Here is a 20,644-nt window from a genome sequence, read left to right as displayed (position 1 = left end):
TGACCAAGCCATACCCACCAGCCATGCCTACCAGCCAATCAGAGCGAGTATGCAAATTAACCCCAACCAAGATGGCTGCAACCACAGAGAGCAGTTGAGAGGCTTGGGTTTCCCTGGCAATGGGAGCCAAGCTTTCCACACACCCTGGCTGGCCTAGGCCTCCACTCAAGGATGCAACGTTTTGATTATAGAAGATAAATCCCAAGAAAAATGGCAGCAGCCAAGGAGCTGGAGAGAACAGGTTAGGGTTGCCCCTGGCAATGGAGCGCACACACCCTGGCCAGCCTAGGCCTCCACTCAAGGTACAAAGTTTCAATTATAGAAGGTAAACAATCCAAACAGTAATGCTTTCCACACACCCTGGCCGGCCTAGGCCTCCACTCAAGGTACAAAGTTTCAATTATAGAAGGTAAACAATCCAAACAGTAATGTCTGCAGCCATGGAGCAAGCAGGAGGCTTGGCTCTGCTCCAGGCTACAAAGTTTCAGTTGTAAGGATAAATAAATCCCAGATACCAGGGCCTCCGATTGGTCACCAGGGGGTGTGACCGGCCTGCAAACCACCACAGGCCCCTCGCCCAGGCCTTCCCATGCCCCATTGGAGCCCCCACCCTGATCCAGGACACCCTTCAGGGCAAACCAGCTGGCCCCCACCCATGCACCAGGCCTCTATCCTACCTAATAAAATAGTAATATGCAGATTGACCATCACTCCAACACATAAGATCAAGATAGCTTCCCCCATGTGGTCAAAGATCCTGCCCCTATGTGGACACAAGATGGCCACCACAAGATGCTCAGCAGGGGAGGGTGGTTAGAGGCAATCAGGCTGGCAGGGGAGCAATTAGGCATCATTCAGGTTGGCAGGGGAGTGGTTAGGGGTTGATTAGGCTGGCAGGCAGAAGTGGTTGGGCAATCAGGAAGGCAGGCAGGCGAGCAGTTGGGAGCCAGAAGTCCTGGAACATTCCTTGAGGATCCCAGATTGGAGACGGTGCAAGCTGGGCTGAGGGACACCCACCTCATGCACAAATTTCGTGCACCAGGCCTCTAGTATATTTAATTATACACTGAGATGTTACACCAGGACAGCCCTTCTACATAATAAATCATATATAATAAAATCCTAATATGCTAAGTGTCTGGTCATCCATTCAACCAATCAAAGCATAAATATGCTTATGACATGCTAAGGCCACTCAACCACTTGCTATGATGTGCTATGACCACCAAGGGATCCCACCAGTGCACTATCAAGACCAGGAAGGGACATAGGTTAGCCAGCCAGGGAGGAACCACGAGAGAGCTCCAGGGTATGCCTGGCCCATCTTGCTCAGTCCCAATTGGCTGGACCCCAGTAGCAAGTTAACCTGCCAGTCAGAGCTTAATGCTGATGTGCAGCAGAATGACCCCTTATCCTTCAGGGCCCAGGACAACTTTTCCATACTTTGTTTCTCTTAAGATTCTAGTGAAACTCCCATTATTAATAGTTATTTTCTTTAACTTCCTTTTCTCCTTCCTCTTAACAACAATGGTTCCTTAACTCATATGTGCTACAAACAAATGGTTTTCATTTAAGATGGAAATGTAAAAAGTTCATAAAGCTGTTTCACAAATCCTAAGAGAATCATTTGCAGCTTGTAAGAAGCCATTATTAGAAAAAAGAAACATTAACAAGCAGGCAGATTAGATGGCTCTTGTACAAAAGTTGCATTTTTTTTGGTGAAATATTGTCAAAAACTACAGAACATGTAGCATACAATAGTTTTATGTGAACAAAACTCTATAGAACATGTAGCATACCATAGTTTTATGTGAACAAAGCTCTTTTAGAGATAATCTTTATAATCCTTTCCCTAAAGGAGCTGGAATCCTTATGAATTTGGTTAAATTTAGTTTTTTAAATGCTAACTCTAACTTTAGAAATCTCTCTCCTTTCTCCCCACCCTTCTCTCTCTCTCCCCTCCCCCCGCCCCTTACTCAGCGACCTAGTCCTCCCTTCTTCTCCATAATCAGCAACCCCATGCCAGCAGAAGACAGTAGCTGGGACCTGACTGAAGGTCACAAGGTCAGGACCTCTGTCAGGTTAAAGATACCATCTTGACCTAAATTATGTTTTAGGTCCTGAGCCCTAATGTGGACCAACCTCCAGCTACTTTCCTATGAGACTGGACAGAGGGATGCTGAAAGAGATATCAGAGCTGTCTTCAAAAATCTGAAGAAATGATTCTTCGTCCTTACTTCAGCTCTGACCAATCAGCTCCCAGCACTTCTCTGAACCCTAACACATAGGGGTGTGATTTTATGCTATGTAACCTGTAACCTAAGTGCCGTTAGGAAAGTTAGGGTTTTGGAACATTAGCTTCCCATTCTCTTGGGTGGCATCTTCATAATAAAATAGTGAATATTTCTCCATCTCAAATTTTGGTGTCTAGGTTGGGCTTTGTTATCCCCCCGTGGACAAACTCTTTCTGTTCTGTAATAAAAGCCTTAGGAAAATAATTAAGAACTGAATCATCTTCTATGCAGCCAAAGTTCTCTTGCAGCCTGGGAATTTCACAAAGCTGAAGCTTATTGGGACGGTCCCAGGTTTAGGAAAAGCCCAGAGTTACGGTCAAGTCACAATACTGTCACTTAACAGCCGGGAGACCCAGGGCAGGTAAACTTAACCTCTCCAAGCTGTGGTCTCTTGGTAACAAGGGGGATGACATTTACCTTAAAGATGATCGCGAGAACTTTAACATTCCTCTCAAGCTCCACTGAACTGGAGACAGAATTCTCCCTTTTCTTAGGAATTTACTTAAAGAAACTCTCAGTTATACATTTTTTTCTCTCTGTGCTTTGAGATATAAATCTCTCAGTTTCTCCACTTTCATAACCCAGGATTGTCTTTCTCCACTTAGAGCGGTCCTTTCCAAAGGAGGCCATCACCAGGAAAGACAGCACCGCTGCCCCTTCTCCCCATCTCTGAGGGAGGGCAGGAACCTAATTTCCATAAGCACCAATCAGCAAACACAGCTGGCCAGTTCCAGGGAGGTACTTTCCACCGGATCACGGCAGGGCTAACAATGCTGCTGCCTTTTGTTTCAAATGAATCCAGTTCAGTCTTTTTCTCTTCTTATAACAGTCATTACGCCTATCGTATGGTCTTGAATAAAATCATCCTCACCGGTTTAACCCATCTAGTGCTATTTGTTTTTTCACAAGCGTAGGTATAAGGATTGAATACAATAGCATGTGTAAAATACCCAACACTACATATAATATTTATAAATGTCAGTAAATAGTTGCTTAGAAAAATGTTCCATCTCCCTTTCAAAGCAACCATCCTCTAAATACTGTTCCCTGAAAATCCCAAATGCCTCTTTTCAAAGATCAGGCATAGTGGTATGACACAGCAATTAAACAACTTGTGGGTGTTTTTCTTTCTTCTTTTTTTTTTTTTTTTTAAATAACAGACTCAAGAAATCTAACTGCAAATTCTATTTCCAGCATCTGCTGAGCCGGCCTGAATGGTCAGCACATTAGCACCAATAACAGTGATGGGGTTCTGACAGCTGCATCCTGGCCAGAGATGCTAAGGTCTCCAGCCTAACCCAGTGCCATCCACACCAGATTCCAAGCAGAGAGGGCAAATAGCATGCTCCCAAGGCCAAACTGCAAATTTTCTCTTCGGGAGCTGATAAAAATCATAAAAAGCAAGAATTGCCATCACATCAGGAGGCATTGAAAGGACATGTTCAGCCGGGACCGGTTTGGCTCAATGGATAGAGCGTCGGCTTGGGGACTGAAAGGTCCCGGGTTCGATTCCGGTCAAGGGCATGTACCTTGGTTGCGGGCATATCCCCGGTAGGGGGTGTGCAAGAGGCAGCTGATCGATGACTCTCTCTCATCGATGTTTCTAACTCTCTATCTCTCCCTTCCTCTCTGTACAAAATCAATAAAATATATTTAAAAAAAAAAAAAAAAAAAAAAAAAAAAAAAAAAAAAAAAAAAAGAAAGGACATGTTCAAAGCAACATCACATGCAAAATATCAAAATCCATTTCAATCTCAATGTCCTCGAGAGTTAAAACAAAGAATTTCATCCAAATAATTCTCTGAGTAAGACAATAAAAAATTGCAAGTCACTCTCAGTTTAATTTTCATGAATATGAAAATGGATTCTTCTCTTTTTATTCCTTAGTGAGATTATTCCTAAGACTGTTTGGAATCACTTTTACATCCATTTTAATTAGATTAAATTTCTCTGAACTTTGCTACAAACTGCGAAAAGGGAATAATAAAAGATCAATGACATATGAGGATCTTCTCCATTTGAATACTTGATTTTTTTTTTTTAGATTGAGATATGTTACAACTTTTTCTATCCACATCATTTTATGACAGGCTCGAGTTCAAGTTTTTTAACCAGCAATATTTATTTTTCAGTATAATGACTAAAAAATCAGAAAAGTGCACCATAAATTATTTATAATTATTTCTATTTTAATATTTAACATAGAATTTGTATCTTGCTTATACTGGAAAAGGAAGATGTAAACAATACTTTTAATGAGTACATGTTTTTATTGTTAGCTTATGTCCTGAATGTCAAAATGACTTTGGATTTCCTTAGCCAAAGAGCATGAAAACAAAAATTAAAGAAACATTTTAAGTTTGTTTAAGCTGGTGTGCCTATACAAACCAATTATAAAAAATAAAAATAACTAATAAAGAATATAATCTTGGAGAGGTTATAAAGAATATCATTTTTCTAAACAATAAAAATTGACTTCTACTTCCTTTTCATAAAAATAAAAGACACAGCCGAAACCGGATTGGCTCAGTGGTAGCTCCTCGGTCTGCGGACTGAAAGGTCCCGGTTCAATTCCGGTCAAGGGCATGTAAATTGGTTGCGGGCACATCCCCAGTAGTGGGTGTGCAAGAGGCAGCTGGTAGATGTTTCTCTCTCATCGATGTTTCTAACTCTCTATCTCTCTCCCTTCCTCTTCTCTGTAAAATATATTTAAAAAATAAAAAAATAAAAAATAAAATAAAAGACACAAAGTTTGTTTAAAGCATGTAGAAAATACCAGGTAAATATGAGTTTATTATAATTAATTAACATGACTTGTAGAAAATAGAATTTAAAAGAGGCTATGAAGACTATAAGATTGCTGACAATGTCAGAATATTATATTTGATACTTTAATTTAAACGCACTATCAGCAAATGTGGATAACTGCAGTCTAATAATGAATTATTGTCATGTAATTAGAGTCACATTCTATATTCATAATTGGTTTAGAATTATGGATAACTAAGTACATTACTGATAAGCAATATTCTTAAAATGCATACAATTCAACTTTTGGTCTTTGTCACAATTTAATATCATATTTTACCTTTCTTTGTTGTTGTTAATCCTCACTGGAGGATATTTTTTTCCATTGCTTTTTTTAGAGAGAGTGGGAGCGAGGGGGAGAGAGAGAGCTAGAGAAACATCGATGTGTGAGAGACACATCAATGGGTTGCCTGTTGCACATGCTCCCACCAGGGTGAATATCCAGCCTGCAACCGAAGTACTTGCCCTTAACCAGAATTTAACTGGCAACCCTCAATATGTGGGCTGATGGTCTAACCATTGAGGAAAACCAGCCAGTGCTTACTTTTCACTTTTTGAAATAAACATTGACTCAGTGAATCACAGAAACTTTGAGTGGTAATACATACATAGACGACACATAATCCCCACTTTAAAGTTACTTTAAATGGATCTCCATCTCAGGAATTACTTTTTTAATGCTGCATTAACCAAAATGCTCCACACAAACTCCTCAAAATATAGATTTCAAAGTACTTGCCTATATCTTGCTTATACTGGAAAAGGAAGATGTAAACAGACTCTGAAGTACTATAATTAAAATGAAATATAACATCTGTCATTCTTGCTGACATCCTAGAATTGCCTGGATAACTTTAAAACATACTGATATTTGGGCCCTCCATAGAGGTATTTTGATTTAATTGGTTCAGGGTGTAAAACATCCCAGATGATGCTGATGTTTAGATAACTTCCAGATCCACACTGAAATATTAGAAAAGCAAAAGAATAGGCTCATGAGCTCAAAAACACTCTCCAGCCATGGCATTCTGGTTTCTATACCATAAAATGCTCGAAGTTTTAGAACATACATTCTCAGATTACTTCGTCTTTCCATTTGGAAAATGAGATCACGTTTTCTTTAGGACCATGAGCACCACTCTTTTTCCCCCTCCACATAGGAACTTAATGCTCTTTCAGATTTGCAACACAACCCTAGGCCAGGAAAAGGGGGGAAAGAGAACCTGCAGCAATGGAGTCGGTTTCCCACACTGATGGAAACTCCATCACTGCCCATTTCTGAGATCCAAGATCAGGTGGAAATTCTGCTTCTCAGAGAGCTACAAGTGTGTTTTACCCTTTGCCACAACATACATGGGTGCTTGCTTCCCCTCCCCAGTTTTTAAGATGCTGTTTTCCTATAAAGTCCAGGAAGGAAGGTAGAAACCTGTGTTCCCACGTCAGCTTCATTTGAATTTTGCCATTGAAAACATAAAACACCATTTTGTCATGGCTTATATAAGCCCACATGCATCATCAATATCTAACACCTTATAGAAAAGATCCACAGATACCTTAAGGTAGTAGAGCAGGTCCTTGAATAACTATGATTTGTTCAATGTCCTTTTGTTATAAAGATAAGGGAAAATGATTGTTTCCTGCTAGGGCCACTATGTGTGTGGAGTTTACATGGTTTCCCCATATCAGCGGGGTACTCTGGTTTTCCACTGCATCCCAGAGAGGTGCAAGTGAGGTGATTGGGCATGCCGACATGGTCCCAGGCTGAGTGAGTGTGGGCTTGGATGTGAGCATGGCTTGCCATGAGAGGGAATTCTGTTGAGAGTGGGTTTCCACCTTGCTCCCTGAGCTTCCAAGATAGGATCTGGCCACTCGGGACTGTGAACTAGAATTAAGTGGGTTGGAAAGTATGATCGTACTTGCTTTTATTCATCTTTCTGAAATGTATAGATAGCTCACTTTCATTTCAATGTTTAATATTAGAAGGGTCTTGGGTCTTTATTTATAGGTTTGGTGATGCTTTTGTGACCAGAAATATGCCATAGGAACTTAACTTTTGTTTATGCCAATTAGCCTAACATAACATTGGTTTCATTATATGTCATTTTGCTTCAAGTCCTAGTTTCCAAGAACCTATGGAGACGTTCAGCAAGGACTTACAATGCATTCTGCGAAATCCAGTTTCACTTCTCTGTCCCTTAAGAGATTAGTGTGCATGAAAAAATCAGCAGTTAGCTATATCAGCTTGCAGTTTATAAGAAATTCAGAGTACCTTCCCTCATTTCATGGATTAGGAAATTTATGAGGACTACCCTGTATAACCAAAGCTAAGCAAATACCACATTTTTAAATGATCAGTGAGAAAATTCACACATACTGAACCAAAGATATAAAAATTGTCTTTTCAAGTCTCACTGCAATCTCCTCAAACATGCAACGAACAATACATTAAATGAGAGCAATAGAAAAAGCTATGAAAGTAGGAAATAGTAATCAAGAAACACTTTGCACCTGGCTGTTCATTCTGTGAATTCAGTCAACAACTACATATTGAGATGCTGCTGTCTCATCTCTATCAAAGTGCTTTTATCAAACACAATAGAATGCCCTGTACTTAGTTCACAGGATAGGCACTCTACAGGAAATCAAACAATGTGAGACCTTAGGAAATAAATTTGATATAAATGTTGAACATAACCATGGAAAAATAACTAGGATTTCTCAATGGGAAGAAAACTCGTGTAATTTTAGTATATTTATTTCTGTAAATGGAGGCAGATTTAGGGTAGTTTCAGAGGAATACTATCTCTATGATTCCAGATGAAAATTGTATTTACCTCTTTTATTTTACCCTTGAATTTGACAGTGTTCCCTGCCAAGTAGGAAGTAAACATTCTTGACTCAACATCATGGTAGTGATTTGGAGAAGGTATTGGATGAGATGGATCTTAAATGCATGCAATCAAAGGACAAAATATAAGCCTAACTAAAAGTCTCATCCTCAAGGCAACATTGACAGGCAGACCTGTCTCTCAGAAACTCCTCTAATCAGCTATATCCTTGAAGCCAGGAGGAAAAAGTGGCTTTTCTCTATAAACTAGGGTGTTATCTTCAAATTAAAACCAAAAAAAGTAAAGTAAAAGTTGTATTATAGAAAATCTTAGCCTGTGGTAGAAAGTACAAGTAGGCCTTCACATATTAAGGGTGTAACTTTCATTTTATTCCATTGCCTTCCTCCTTTTTGTCTAGCACTTTCTGGATATGTGACAGTACTTAACACCATTAGTTCAAATTTTCTTGCTTGTTTCTTCTTCTTTGCCAAAACTCTCATTCTCACACACCAATATTAGCAATCTATCTACTATGGGAACTGCTTGTTTTATGTTAATAGGAATAAACTATATATCAAGTAAGGAAACTTACATTTCTGTGCATGAATTTACATGAGTTTATCTGTTCTAATAGGAGGTCAATTTGCTAACCTATTAAATGAAAGGACTAGATTAAATCATCAGTGTCTTCTACTCTAACACCTTTTGATTTGCTGGTGGAAATAAATATGGTAAATAACTGCTTTTACATAATATTGTTATAATTTAAGAAAAGATACACCCTTAAAGTTACATTTACTTTATTAGTTGAATACTTTTGCTCATATACATTTTTATGCTTGTTTTTTGAATTTTTATGTGATATACCCATTCTACCACTGTAGTTTCTTCTATTTTTATTGAGTGATTGATTGATTGATTGATTAGCAAAGGCTTTGGATAAATGCTGAAAATCTCAGAGCAACATTTATAAAGCTGTAACATGTCCAAGAAAATGCATAGAAATTGGCAATGAGTAGGGCATATCAGAGAGTCAGTAATTTAGCCTACTCGGCTGGTGCCTTCTTATCAGAGTTGGGTTCTCTAGATTGGGAAGTTATTAAAGGAGCCTTAAAAGGGTTGCTGGTTAGCACTGCTAAGCCTAGAGTGAAAATTTTTAAATAGTGGATAATCCTGGGCTTTTGACATTTCTGGATCGAGATGAAATGATGAAAAGAAAATTGCTATATTGAATATCAGCAGGTAAGAGGTCCACTGACCAGGCAGGTGGCAAATGTAACATGAAAACTGAGGAGATAAAAGCCTCTCTGGGGAGGGTATCATTGGGAATAATATTCTAAAAAAAAAAAAAAAAAAAAAAAGAGAGTTGGCAAAAATTAAAATTACTTGGGTAAAAGGATAAAGGGAGATGCAGAAGATAAAATTGAAAATTGGGGTTTGGTGTTGAGAAGCTTTATTGGGAGTCATTTGCAAGAGCTGCTTTTAATATTAATTCTCTGTAATACTGATAGTGAGTCCTATCAGAAAAAAAGTAATCTATTTTAAAAAGTATCAGTATCAGTACTGTATTTCAAATATCAAGCAAAATACCATAGTTATTTGATACTAGTCTGAAGTTTTAAAAAGACAGTGAAATAAATTTAAATAGTCTTTTTTGTCCTGAATAGTTTGAGATGAGCATTGTGGACTATTATTAGAGATATTTATATACTTACACTTAAGCCATAAATCACTGTGATCAAATAACTTTAGCTCTTAGTCCTTCAGAAAGGTATTATACCTCACTATAACATGTATTCAAATACATCAGACTTTGTTTAAAGCTAAACAATAGTTAATGCTTTGTCAGAATTTATAATATCACTAAATAAAGTTTTTATTGAATGTATAGGGGTGATTTTGGTTAATAACATTATATAGGTTTTAGGTGTACAATTCTGTAATACATCATTTGTATGTTGCATTGTATGTTCACCACCCCCAAGTCTAGTCTCCTTCTATCACCGTTTATTAACCCTTTATCCTCTTCTGATTTTTACTGAGTCGGCTTATGAAAATTATTTGTTTCTAAAAATTTATCCATTTCATCCAGGTGTCCCATTTGTTGGCATGTAGTTATTTGTTATATTTTCTTATAATCCCTGATATTTCTATGGAGTCAGATCATCATTACTTCTCTTTAATTTCTGATTTTATTTACTTGGATCCTCTTTCTTTATTTTCCTGATAAGTCAGGATAGAGATTTGTCAATCTTGTTTATTTTCTCAAAGAACCAGTTCTTGGTCTCATTAATCTTTTGTATTTTTTTAGAGTCTATTTCATTTATTTTTGCTCTGATCTTTATTAATTCCTTCCTTCTATTTACTTTGGGCTTTGTTGTTCTTTTCTATGCCTTTAAATATAAAGTTAGATTGCTTATTGAAGATTTTTCTTGTTATTTGAGTTAGGCCTGTAATGCTACGAATTTCCCTCTTAGGACTGCTTTTCATTGTGTCTCATAGATTTTGCATTGTTGTGTTCTTATTTTCATTTGTTTCAAGACATCTTTTGATTTCTTTCTTGATATCATTGTTAACCCATTCATTGTTCATTGTTTATTAACATATTATTTAGCTTCCATGTCTTTCTCTTGTGATTAATTTGTAGTTTCTTTCCATTATGGATAGAGAAGATGCTTGATATGACGTCTGTCTTCTTAAATTTATTGAGACTTGTTTTGTGTCCTAACATGTGGTCTATCCTAGAAAATGTTTAATATGCACATGAAAAGAATGTATATTCTGCTGCTTTGGGTGAAATGCTCTGAAAATATTAATTAAATCCATTTCATCAATTAATGATAATTTCACCATAAACAAACATTCCCTTGTTTAAACAAAAGCTTAGTGATTTAAATTCTTACTTGAGCAAGTATTTTAGACTATTTATAAAATCCTAACACTATTAGAATTTAATTAGTCTGACATTATATTCTAAGTGGATTTACTCATATACAATTAAATATTATCATAAATAATTAAAACTAAGCTACCCTCAACCTATACTTATTATTGTAGTCACTTCAGATTTCTATCATGTTCATTGTCTGACTAGCTAATTCACAAAATTTAATAAATAAAAAAGAGAATTCTATATATCAACTGGCTAAATTGTAAAAAGAAAAAAAAAGTCAGTAGGCTTATTTGATAATAATAACTATAAAAATTTAAGTAAACTAATTACTTTATCAATGAGATGAATAAAATATCATTAATGATAATCTAGGCAAATACAAAGCAACCCACCAGATTAACAAGGAAGATGGGTAATTTGGCAAGAAGTATCACAAACTGATTACAATGATTTGCATTTGCTTGAGGTTTTACAGTTTGTAAAGTATCTACACATTCATTAAACCACTAAGGCTTTATAACAACATGCTGGAAGGTGTTACTCTGAGAGGAAAAACACAGAGAAAAGTGTTAGGGAATTGGGTCATAGTGGAAATTAACTATAGTTAATTTGATACACTTAACCATCAAAGTGTATCAAATTAACTATAGTAGAGATAAGATGTGTAAAACCAGGCAATTTGGATAACAAGTACAGGGCCAAGACAAAATTAAGTAAGGGGAATGCACATCATTTTTATTCTTGTGACCACAGAGGGACGTGCTGAAAAGGAGTTGATGTTTAACAACTAATTGAAGCAGGATATGACTGAGTATGTGTAACCCATTCTGTATCAGCAGAAGAGCTTTCAACCTAAACAAATAATATAACTGCATATAAAACAAAACATAAATAGTAATTAGATATGTTGCCATACTCAGTATACTTAACTACAACCAAGAGGATTGATTAATTTTATTCATTAGACTCCACAAATAAGTGAGATCATGTAATATTTGTTTTTCTCAGATTGGCTTATTTCACTTAGCATAAGAGACCAACAAAATAATAAGAGACTCGAAGTTCGGAGGCATGGAACAGACTAACATACATTGGTATAGGGATTGGGGGAAAGAGAAGAGATAAACCAAAGAATTTATATACCTAGCCCAGGACACAGGCAATGGCAGTGAAGGGGGGTTTGAGACCTGAGGGATGGGTAGGGGTTGGGAGGAGGAGGAGTAAAGGGGGGAAAATGGGAGACATCTGTGATGCTATCAACAACTTAAAAAAGAGTATGCTATAAGGAACAGTTTTGAAGGTGTTTCTGATATATGCAAAGCATGAGGTACTATAATGTGGTGATTCTGCTTATTCAGTAGCTCTGAAGGCTGTAGATTGTTGAATCCTGAAGTTGCCTATCCATGTTACCTTTGGCATGGCTGCCTATAAAATAGCTGAAGCTTATAGTCCTGATGGTTTAAACATACATTTGGGGATGTGCTGTTACTTTCCTTGCCCCTTACATGTAAAGGAGGATTCGGTGAGCTCAGAATATATAAGGGGAGGAGAATAATTAATGACTCAAGAGCCCTATTAGCTAGGAAAGAATGGCACCATTATTGCTCCTTTAAAGCAAGCCTCAGAACTCATTAAGCAATTTGACCAAGGTGACTTAGAAGTTGGGAAAATTGAGACACAAATCCAGGACTCTGGTTGTAAATGTATGCTTTTATCTTACTATGCTGTCCTCTAAATTAATATTATAATTACACATCATAATTTACATTATCAAGGGCCTAAATTTCTGTAATATTGTAGATTTCCATATTTCTTTGACTATGCTGGGCCAATAAGTACATGTCTTCAAATTAGGTTTATCTATCATTCTTTATTTAGAAATTTAACTAATGAAAATTTAGTATGCGATTCTAAAATATTGAACTACATAATGTAGTTGGTGTGTATTTTTGGGCAGAATGCGAATAGGATAGGAAAAGGCTGTCATAAAACTCATCCATCTTCTTAGTAAATGCTGTCAATTCCCTCTACCTTGTTAGGAGGGCTGTTGTCAAATTCACTCCTTTCCTCTCTATCTCTAATTTATGGTGAGATTAAGTGAAAGCAGTAAATGGGAGAAGGAAGAAAATGAGATATATAATAGTCTCTAATATAGTCATATTATACACACACCAAAAAATTACCCCTTTGCGGATAGTGGTGATAGGACTGTTTACTTGCATATGGATCTCCTTTTCCTACTGGGCATATGGGGACTATAGGCAGGGCCACATGACTAGTTTTGGCCCATGACACATAAAGGGCCTGAGGTTAAAAAATTACAGGAAAGAGTTTCTAGTCATCCCTCTCTCTGTTCTGGTGGTCCTGGAAGAGGACACTGGGCCAGAGGGTGGTTCCACACAATCAATGCAGCCTGTGTGGCTGAATTTCAACTGCCTGGGAGACTCGCCTGAAGAGTCTCCTGGACTCAGGATAAACTCAGAAGGAGCAGGATATAACTCGATGGCTGAGATACTGGGGCTGCTTGCTACCTCAGCCTACACGGACTAATTTATCTTAACAGTAATACACTTATCTTCCTCTTATTTTATATCTTCCAACAACTTCTTCTGGCAGGTTTCAATGAAATGGCTTTCAGCTCTAAGATGACCCCTATACAACGCAGGGGCTTAGCTGTAGGCATTTCTGAACAGTGAGGAACTTGGGCTGTGGAGGCTTCCTGACTGCCCCCCTCCTCTGGCTTGACTACTTTCTGCCTATACAACCTTGGGCAGCAGGTCTCCCATGCGATAGTATCCTCATTTGCAAAATGTAAATAGTAATAATAGTGTCTAAGACATTGGGTTCTTATAAGGGAAAAATAATGTTATGAGAAAAAATAATACATACAAACATGTAGAAGAGTGTCTGGCATAAAATCAGCGCTTGAGCCAAAACCGGTTTGGCTCAGTGGATAGAGCATCAGTTTGTGGACCGAAAGGTCCCAGGTTTGATTCCATTCACGGGCATGTACCTCGGTTGTGGGCACATCCCCAGTAGGGGGTGTGCAAGAGGCAGCTGATCGATGTTTCTCTCACATTGATGCTTCTGACTCTCTATCCCTCTTTCTTCCTCTCTCTAAAAAATCAATAAAATATGTTTGCTTTTTTTTTTTTTTTTTTAAATCAGCGCTTGAGAAGGGTTAGTCTTATCAACATCAGCCCTAACCCATTTGAGGGCACACACTGTTTTATTTAGTTGGGTCAAAATCCCCTATCATGATTAGGAAAGTTGACAACTACATTATCAAATCATGGAAAATGATATCTATAGTCTAGTAACAAAAGAATGGAAATTATTTTATTAGCTACATCTCTCATGCACTGCTTTTTAGTGGATCTATTGCTTTTCTTAGAGCTGTAGGGGTCAAGGTTAAGTAGATGAAATTCAAAAATGAAATACCAGTAATGGAAGTGACATATTCAGGGTCAAATAGCATTAAAACGATGAAATCAGAACTTCTTAGGGAAAGAAACCAACATAATCAACAGTCTTTGAACTCACTGGAAAAAAACTGAAAGGTGAAGCCGCTTACAATACGGGAGAAAAATGAGGCTTTCATTATTCAGCAACTCATTCATTTTATGTGGTAGCTAAATTGCCTGAGATCACTTTCATATTCTGCAAAGATCAAACATATTAAGAATGTCAAAACAACATTAACTAACCCCTTTCAAGCGTCAAAATAACTGTTAAGAATAAAGGAAAATTTTTGCAAAGTTCAGTGCTATGAAGAACACAATTAAATGGTGATGTTATGGGGAAAAATTATGGGAAGTCAGGCTGTCACTAAAATACTATCCAAATCACTTTAAAAGGTTGATTTTAAAAAAATACTGAAACTGAGACCCTAAATTTCTTCACTTATAAATAAGGATAATAACTATTTTATACATTAATATGAAACTCTAATGTATGTAAAATTTTATAAAGCAGTTACTATTAGCTTACCTAGCTACACTAATAAAAGAGAAACATGCAAATTGACCGTACCTTCCCCTATGCCCATAAGACACGCCCAGAAGCCAGTATGCAAATTAACCCAACCAAGATGGCTGCAGCCACAGAACAAGCAGGAGGCTTGAGTATCCCCAGCAATGGAGGAAGCCAAGCTTCCTGGCAAGCCCTGGCCTCTGCTCAAGGCTACAAAGTTTCAATTGTAGAAGATAAATCCCACATAAAAGGGTTTCTGCTTGGGTTGCTGGGAGGCATGGCTGGCCTGCAAACCACCAGCAGTCCCTTGCCCAAGCTGCCCCATGCCCCAAAGGAACCTCTCCCTGAACCAGGACACCTTTCAGGGCAAACCAGCTGGCCCCCACCCATGCTCCAGGCCTCTATTCTATCTAATAAAAGAGTAATATGCAAATTGACCATCACTCCCACAAAAGATGGCTACCTCCATGTGTACACAAGATGGCTGTCACAAGATGGCCAGCAGGGGAGGGCAGTAGGGCTGGACCAGGCCTGCAAGGGAGCACAGTTGTGGGCGATCAAGCCTGCAGGGGAGGGCAGTTAGGGGTGACCAGGCCTGCAGGGGAGGGTGGTTAGGGGCAATCAGGCTGGCAGGGAAGCAGTCAGGCATCATTCAGATTGGCAGGGGAGTGGTTAGGGGGTGATCAGGCTGGCAGGCAGAAGTGGTTAGGGGCAATCAGGAAGGCAGGCAGGTGAGCAGTTGGGAGCCTGTAGTCCTGGATTGTAAGGAATGTCTGCCTGCCTGTTTAAGTTCGATCTACGAGGAGTCCCAGATTGAAGAGTGTGTAGGCTGGGCTGAGGGACAACCCCCCTCCCCCATGCACGAATTTTGTGCACCGGGCCTCTAGTTTTTTATAACTCTAGAACTTATAAATTATAAGCAATATGTCATCCTTATTTTACCTTAGCCTTCAACCAAATCTATACCCTTTGCTGATTTACTTACATTTTAAAATCAGCTTAGGTCTGCTCCCAAGGGGATTGAGCCTAAGCCATCAGTAGGACACCCCCTAAAAGCTCCCAGTATGTGAAAGGGGACAGGATGGGCTGAAAGACACCCCCGCCCCCAGTGCACGAATTTCATGCACCAGGCCCCTAGTATCCAATAAAATGACAGCCTACATAATTGTGGTTCCACAAAGATATAGTTAACTATAGTTTTATGTTCAACACTGCTGCATGCCCTCACAGTAGCATCACATCTGTCATTACTTCACAATTAGAAAACGTGAGAATGATTCTAACACTCCAAAATGTTTAGTCTAAAAATTGAAATACAGTGTCAAATTGAACCAAAAAACATTGTGTGATTTTCTGATAGTGTCTATTAATCATCAGAATCTGTATATTTTGCCCAATTATGTCATATGAATTTTTATTGCTCATAAATCATCCCCTCATTTAGAAATCACTGAAGTACATTACAATGCAATCTTTTGCTACAAATTTGAGTGCATGTTATAGTAAGATGTACAACTAACAAAGTCGAGAGAAAGAAATTGAATCAGGACAATTACAAGACTTGACATTGCATTTTTTGCATGTACTCCCTGGAAAACAATTCAATTAAGGCAGTGATTTATGACTTGACTACACCATTCCCGGTGCAATTCCAAGTGGAACCACTCCTGCTCTTCTTCATAGAGGATCCACAAAGAGCTAAAATTAGAACCTCTAGCTTAGAGGTCTTGCATAGTTTCAGAGACTGTGTAGCTGCTGCTCTTGGTTTTGCCATAAGCAATTTAACTACTGATTTATTAGAAAAAAAGCTATATAATGCAGGGCCTTATTTCTTTATTCATTAAGTTAGGGGTGTCGAACTCAATCAGAGAAGGGGCCAAAATCTAAAATCCAGCCTAAATCGCAGGCCGAATGGTTTACTGAACAGTCATAAACTGTCATTGTGATGGAAACACAGCGGAGTGCAGTGATGACAGTGCTGTGCGGGCCACATTGCAAGGCCTGGTGGGACGGATTTGGCCCGCGGGCCTTGTGTTTGACACATGTGCATTAAGTTATTATATGCAGGCATAATTTAAAGACAAAAAATTATGTTAATGAAACCATTTCAGTTAATAGACTCATTTTTTCTAGAATATTATTAAACTAATGAGGGGGAGGTATGAATATAATTATATAACATTGAAAGAATGGGAAATTTTTCCTTTTTTGTATGCCTTGCATTTTTGAGCAGTTATTTTATATTTAGCTTAAGGGTGAACTAAAAATATCAGTTTTGTTTCTTTTTTTATAACTGCTATAACTACCAGGACATGAAAGAGAACTTTGGTCAATTTTTATTTTCTTTTTACCTTTCATCAGCTGGAACACAACAATCTCCCATCATAGAAGTGAGATAATCTTTGTTTAACAAACAAAAACTTTCGTATCCCAATTTAATTAATGAATACTACATTTTAAAGTATACATATTATGCCTTTCATTAAGAATTGATATTTTCATAGGCAGTATTATCACTTTATATTTTGCAGAAACATCCCTTTCAAAGGACTATGGAGGTTAGTCCATAGTCCTTTGTATGGATTAAGTGGTTTAAAGTTATGGTTAACTACAGTTTTATGTCCAACCCTGAACACAGCTGCCCTCTCTTGCAGCCCTGATCCCTCCCAACTGCCCTCCCCTGCTGGCCATCTTGTGGTGGCCATCTTGTGTCCACATGGGGCCAGCCATCTTGTGTGTTGGAGTGATGGTCAATTTGCATACCTAATCATTAGATAGGATTATTGGGTCTCAGTAATAGGTTGTGGAAGAAAGATGTCTTCTAAGACTATCATACCAAAAGGTCTAACACTGGATGAACATTTGAAAATATTACAATATTTAAATATAGAAAGATAATAAAACCTTGGGTATATTTCTATCAAGCTAAATGGGTGCATTAAAAAGTTAAGAATAAATTATTTTGCTATTCAATAGATCAATTATTTGTTTACCTGACTCATATTTATTAAACATATTGATCATAAAATTAATAAATTTTGATTATGGCCTTTCTTGATTATTGGTCTTAAGTTTTGTAATTTTCTGAAAAATTAGATTTATTCTATTTACATTACCTTCATGTCCACAAACACAGAATGAAAATCATTCTGAGTATCCTCTTTGTTTTCATTCGATTGTTTCTTTAAACAATAAATCTTTGAGTCATTCTGCCTAAAATATTATATCATCTTTTAATAGAAATCTATCTAAAAATAGTATTCTAAATTACCATGATATAATTTGAAAAGGGCAACAAGGAAATATAACTGAATATGATTTCTCTGTAGCAACAAAAATTAAAGTTTAAAGTTCGAAAGTGAACTAGTAAAAAAAAAAAAAAAAAAAAGACAGTACTCTTCATTAAGTTGTGCCATAAATAAATTTTCACTAAAGATGACTCTACTCTTGTCACTTAATGGACAAACATTATTCAGGTATGCACCTGCCATCATGATTTTAGGGGAAATAAACTCACTTTTAGTTCTAGGGCCAAATATCAATTAAGTTCAAACCATGATAATAGGGAAATAAACTTGGTCCATGGGTGACAAGTGACCTAAACTGGTAAATTAGATTAAGTTAAAACAAAAACACACCTTCAATGGCTATTAGAAGCAAAGGAATTTTTCTCTTCCTTTTATTGAATAACAAAGACCTCTGATATATTTCAACTCTCCGGGCAATCAGCTTAAGGTAAAAGCTAAAAACATCCTGTTCTAGAAGCATCTTTATTTTTCCCTATAATTTATCTATCAATGGAATTATCTCAGGGAGGCAGAGAACTTGCTGATACAACATGTACTGGATTAAATTGTGTCCTGGAAAAACGTGGGTGTGAGAAGGGTGGAAGGGGTTGGCAGTGTAGGAGGCATTCAATAGATGGTCCAAAATATATATACTATAAAAATGTATAAAATTATATTTATGACTTGATTATGATATTTAATTTAGAAAAAATTTCACACAATTCACTGTGATTTTCTCCATCCAAACTACCCACTTTGATGAGTATTAACTTGGGATTAACTGCACCACTGTTTTATTATTATTCTGAGGAACATTTGGTTTTGCTATTATCTACTCTCTATTGGCATGCTATTTTCCACACAACAAATATTTCATTACCTATATAGTTGAACATATAGTTAATTCTAGTTGTTTAGAATAGAAAATAAACTTTTTTGGCACTGTCCTCAGAATTTAATAATGCAAAACTAGTAACAAACATCTTTAGAAAAAAATAATGAAATGGTCCTTCAGTATTAAAATTTCTTATTAAAAAGCATTAGGTCGAAATCAATAGTATGATATATTATTAATATAGATAAGTTACACATGAATAAAATAAATCTAATCCCACCTCTTATAGTAAATCAAATGACTTGAAACTACAAGCCACTGTTACAGGTTAAGTGAAAAAATATATATATTCAGCTTTTTCATTGTTCTGTGGTTTCCGATAATGCAACTTTTTAAACTGTGTATACCCAGGATATAACAATGTACTGCATACTTACCAGGTGATTTTTATGCCACTTTGCTGAATGCAGGATTACTATATTTGGGCTTTTTTATTGCTTGAGTAGAAAGTGCTCATTACTTATTATGTTTATAATATAAAAAAAAATTAAAATAAAATAAAAAGTGTTTTTAAATGGCATACATCACACTGTTGTAGTGGTTGACTTCCTCAAGATCGTCTTCTGTGGTTTTGGTGCAGTGGGAGGAGGCACAGTTGCAGGTCTGAGAGGGGGGAAGCTGTTACTGTGGCTTATTCCCGACCCTCCATTTTCAAGTGGAAATGGAGGGAGATGCGGCGGAGGAGGGCGGGCAGGGCCTGGGTGAGGAAGCTTTCCCGGCGGCTGGACGGGCTCACTGTGCAAATGGACCTCCCGGTGTTTCATGTTGTACCGGGTCTCGCAGTCAGGACAGTAGCCATGGTACTGCACTTTCTCATTAAACCGGACCCTTTCCCGAGGAGGCCCTGCCTGGGGACACCTGTCTTTTTCAGGTCTATGCATCAGAGGCTGCACGGACGCCTTGTCCGAGTTGCTGCCGGGTGTGCAGCAGATGTCTCCATTGGGGATTTTGTTCGGTGCTCCTGGCAAGCCACCATTCCGCAGGAGGGTGCCGTTGGTCTTGACAGGATTGACAGCGGGCGGCGCCACCCTTTGGGGGTCTTCGCTCTTCACGGGTGTCAGCCGCGGTGGAGGCGGTGGAGGGTTTGGCTTTCTCAGGACCGTGAGGATAGCGGAGGGGTGTGCTGGGGGTTTGATGAGAGGGGCGTTGGCCTGCTCTTTGATCTTCTCTATGCTGGAGGCTGTCGTGCTGCTGGAGCTGCTATTCAGGGTGTCCGTTTTGGAGCTGTCAGTCATCTCATCCTCCAGCTGTAGGTCCGAGGTCAGGGTATCAATCTGGTCAACCACCTGGTTGGAAAGGACAAGGGAACTTGTGTTGAAAAATGACCCCAAAAGCGAAATATCCTAGAAACAATGTCTTCTTGGCTAGCTGCGATCCACGATGGGAGCCTTGGCTAATGTTGAATTGTGTATTCCATTACCGCATAATGTTCTCATTCAATGAATTTACAGAACAGCTGCCATGAGAGTGGCAACTGATAACATCATGATTTCACATGCTTAGAATATAATACACTACTTGTGTATACATTTTATTGCTAACTGCTATACCCACCAGAGATAAAATCCTGATGCAGAAACAATCCTGGTTTTTAAAGACAAAAAAATGAGATTTGCTTGGCATATAGACATCTATGGGAGAACATTAATCTCATGCTAAAAATGAGA

General features: G+C 37.9%; 1 protein-coding gene across 6 annotated transcripts in view; it reads right to left on the bottom strand.

Moving 5' to 3' along the window:
- The window catches only part of PRR16 (proline rich 16), a 219,343-nt gene that overhangs the window by 52,253 nt on the left and 146,446 nt on the right, over positions 1 to 20,644 (bottom strand). For 3 of the 6 annotated variants that reach the window (XR_004983029.2, XR_006739811.1, XR_004983030.2), the window contains exon 2: positions 19,355 to 20,263. Coding sequence is in view for 1 of the 6 variants with exons in the window: in XM_045571871.1 (XP_045427827.1) it covers positions 19,502 to 20,267 (766 nt within the window). In the remaining 5 variants the exon portion in view is untranslated. Of the gene's footprint in view, positions 1 to 19,354; positions 20,268 to 20,644 lie in introns of all 6 variants that reach the window. The other 3 variants (XR_004983028.2, XR_006739810.1, XM_045571871.1) reach the window with 2 other exon arrangements.

The sequence above is a fragment of the Pipistrellus kuhlii genome, unplaced genomic scaffold (assembly GCF_014108245.1).
Source record: "Pipistrellus kuhlii isolate mPipKuh1 unplaced genomic scaffold, mPipKuh1.p scaffold_m20_p_4, whole genome shotgun sequence".
Taxonomy (NCBI): domain Eukaryota; kingdom Metazoa; phylum Chordata; class Mammalia; order Chiroptera; family Vespertilionidae; genus Pipistrellus; species Pipistrellus kuhlii.
The sequence above is the reverse complement of the archived record's forward strand: the minus strand, read 5'-3'. Positions and strand labels throughout refer to the sequence as shown.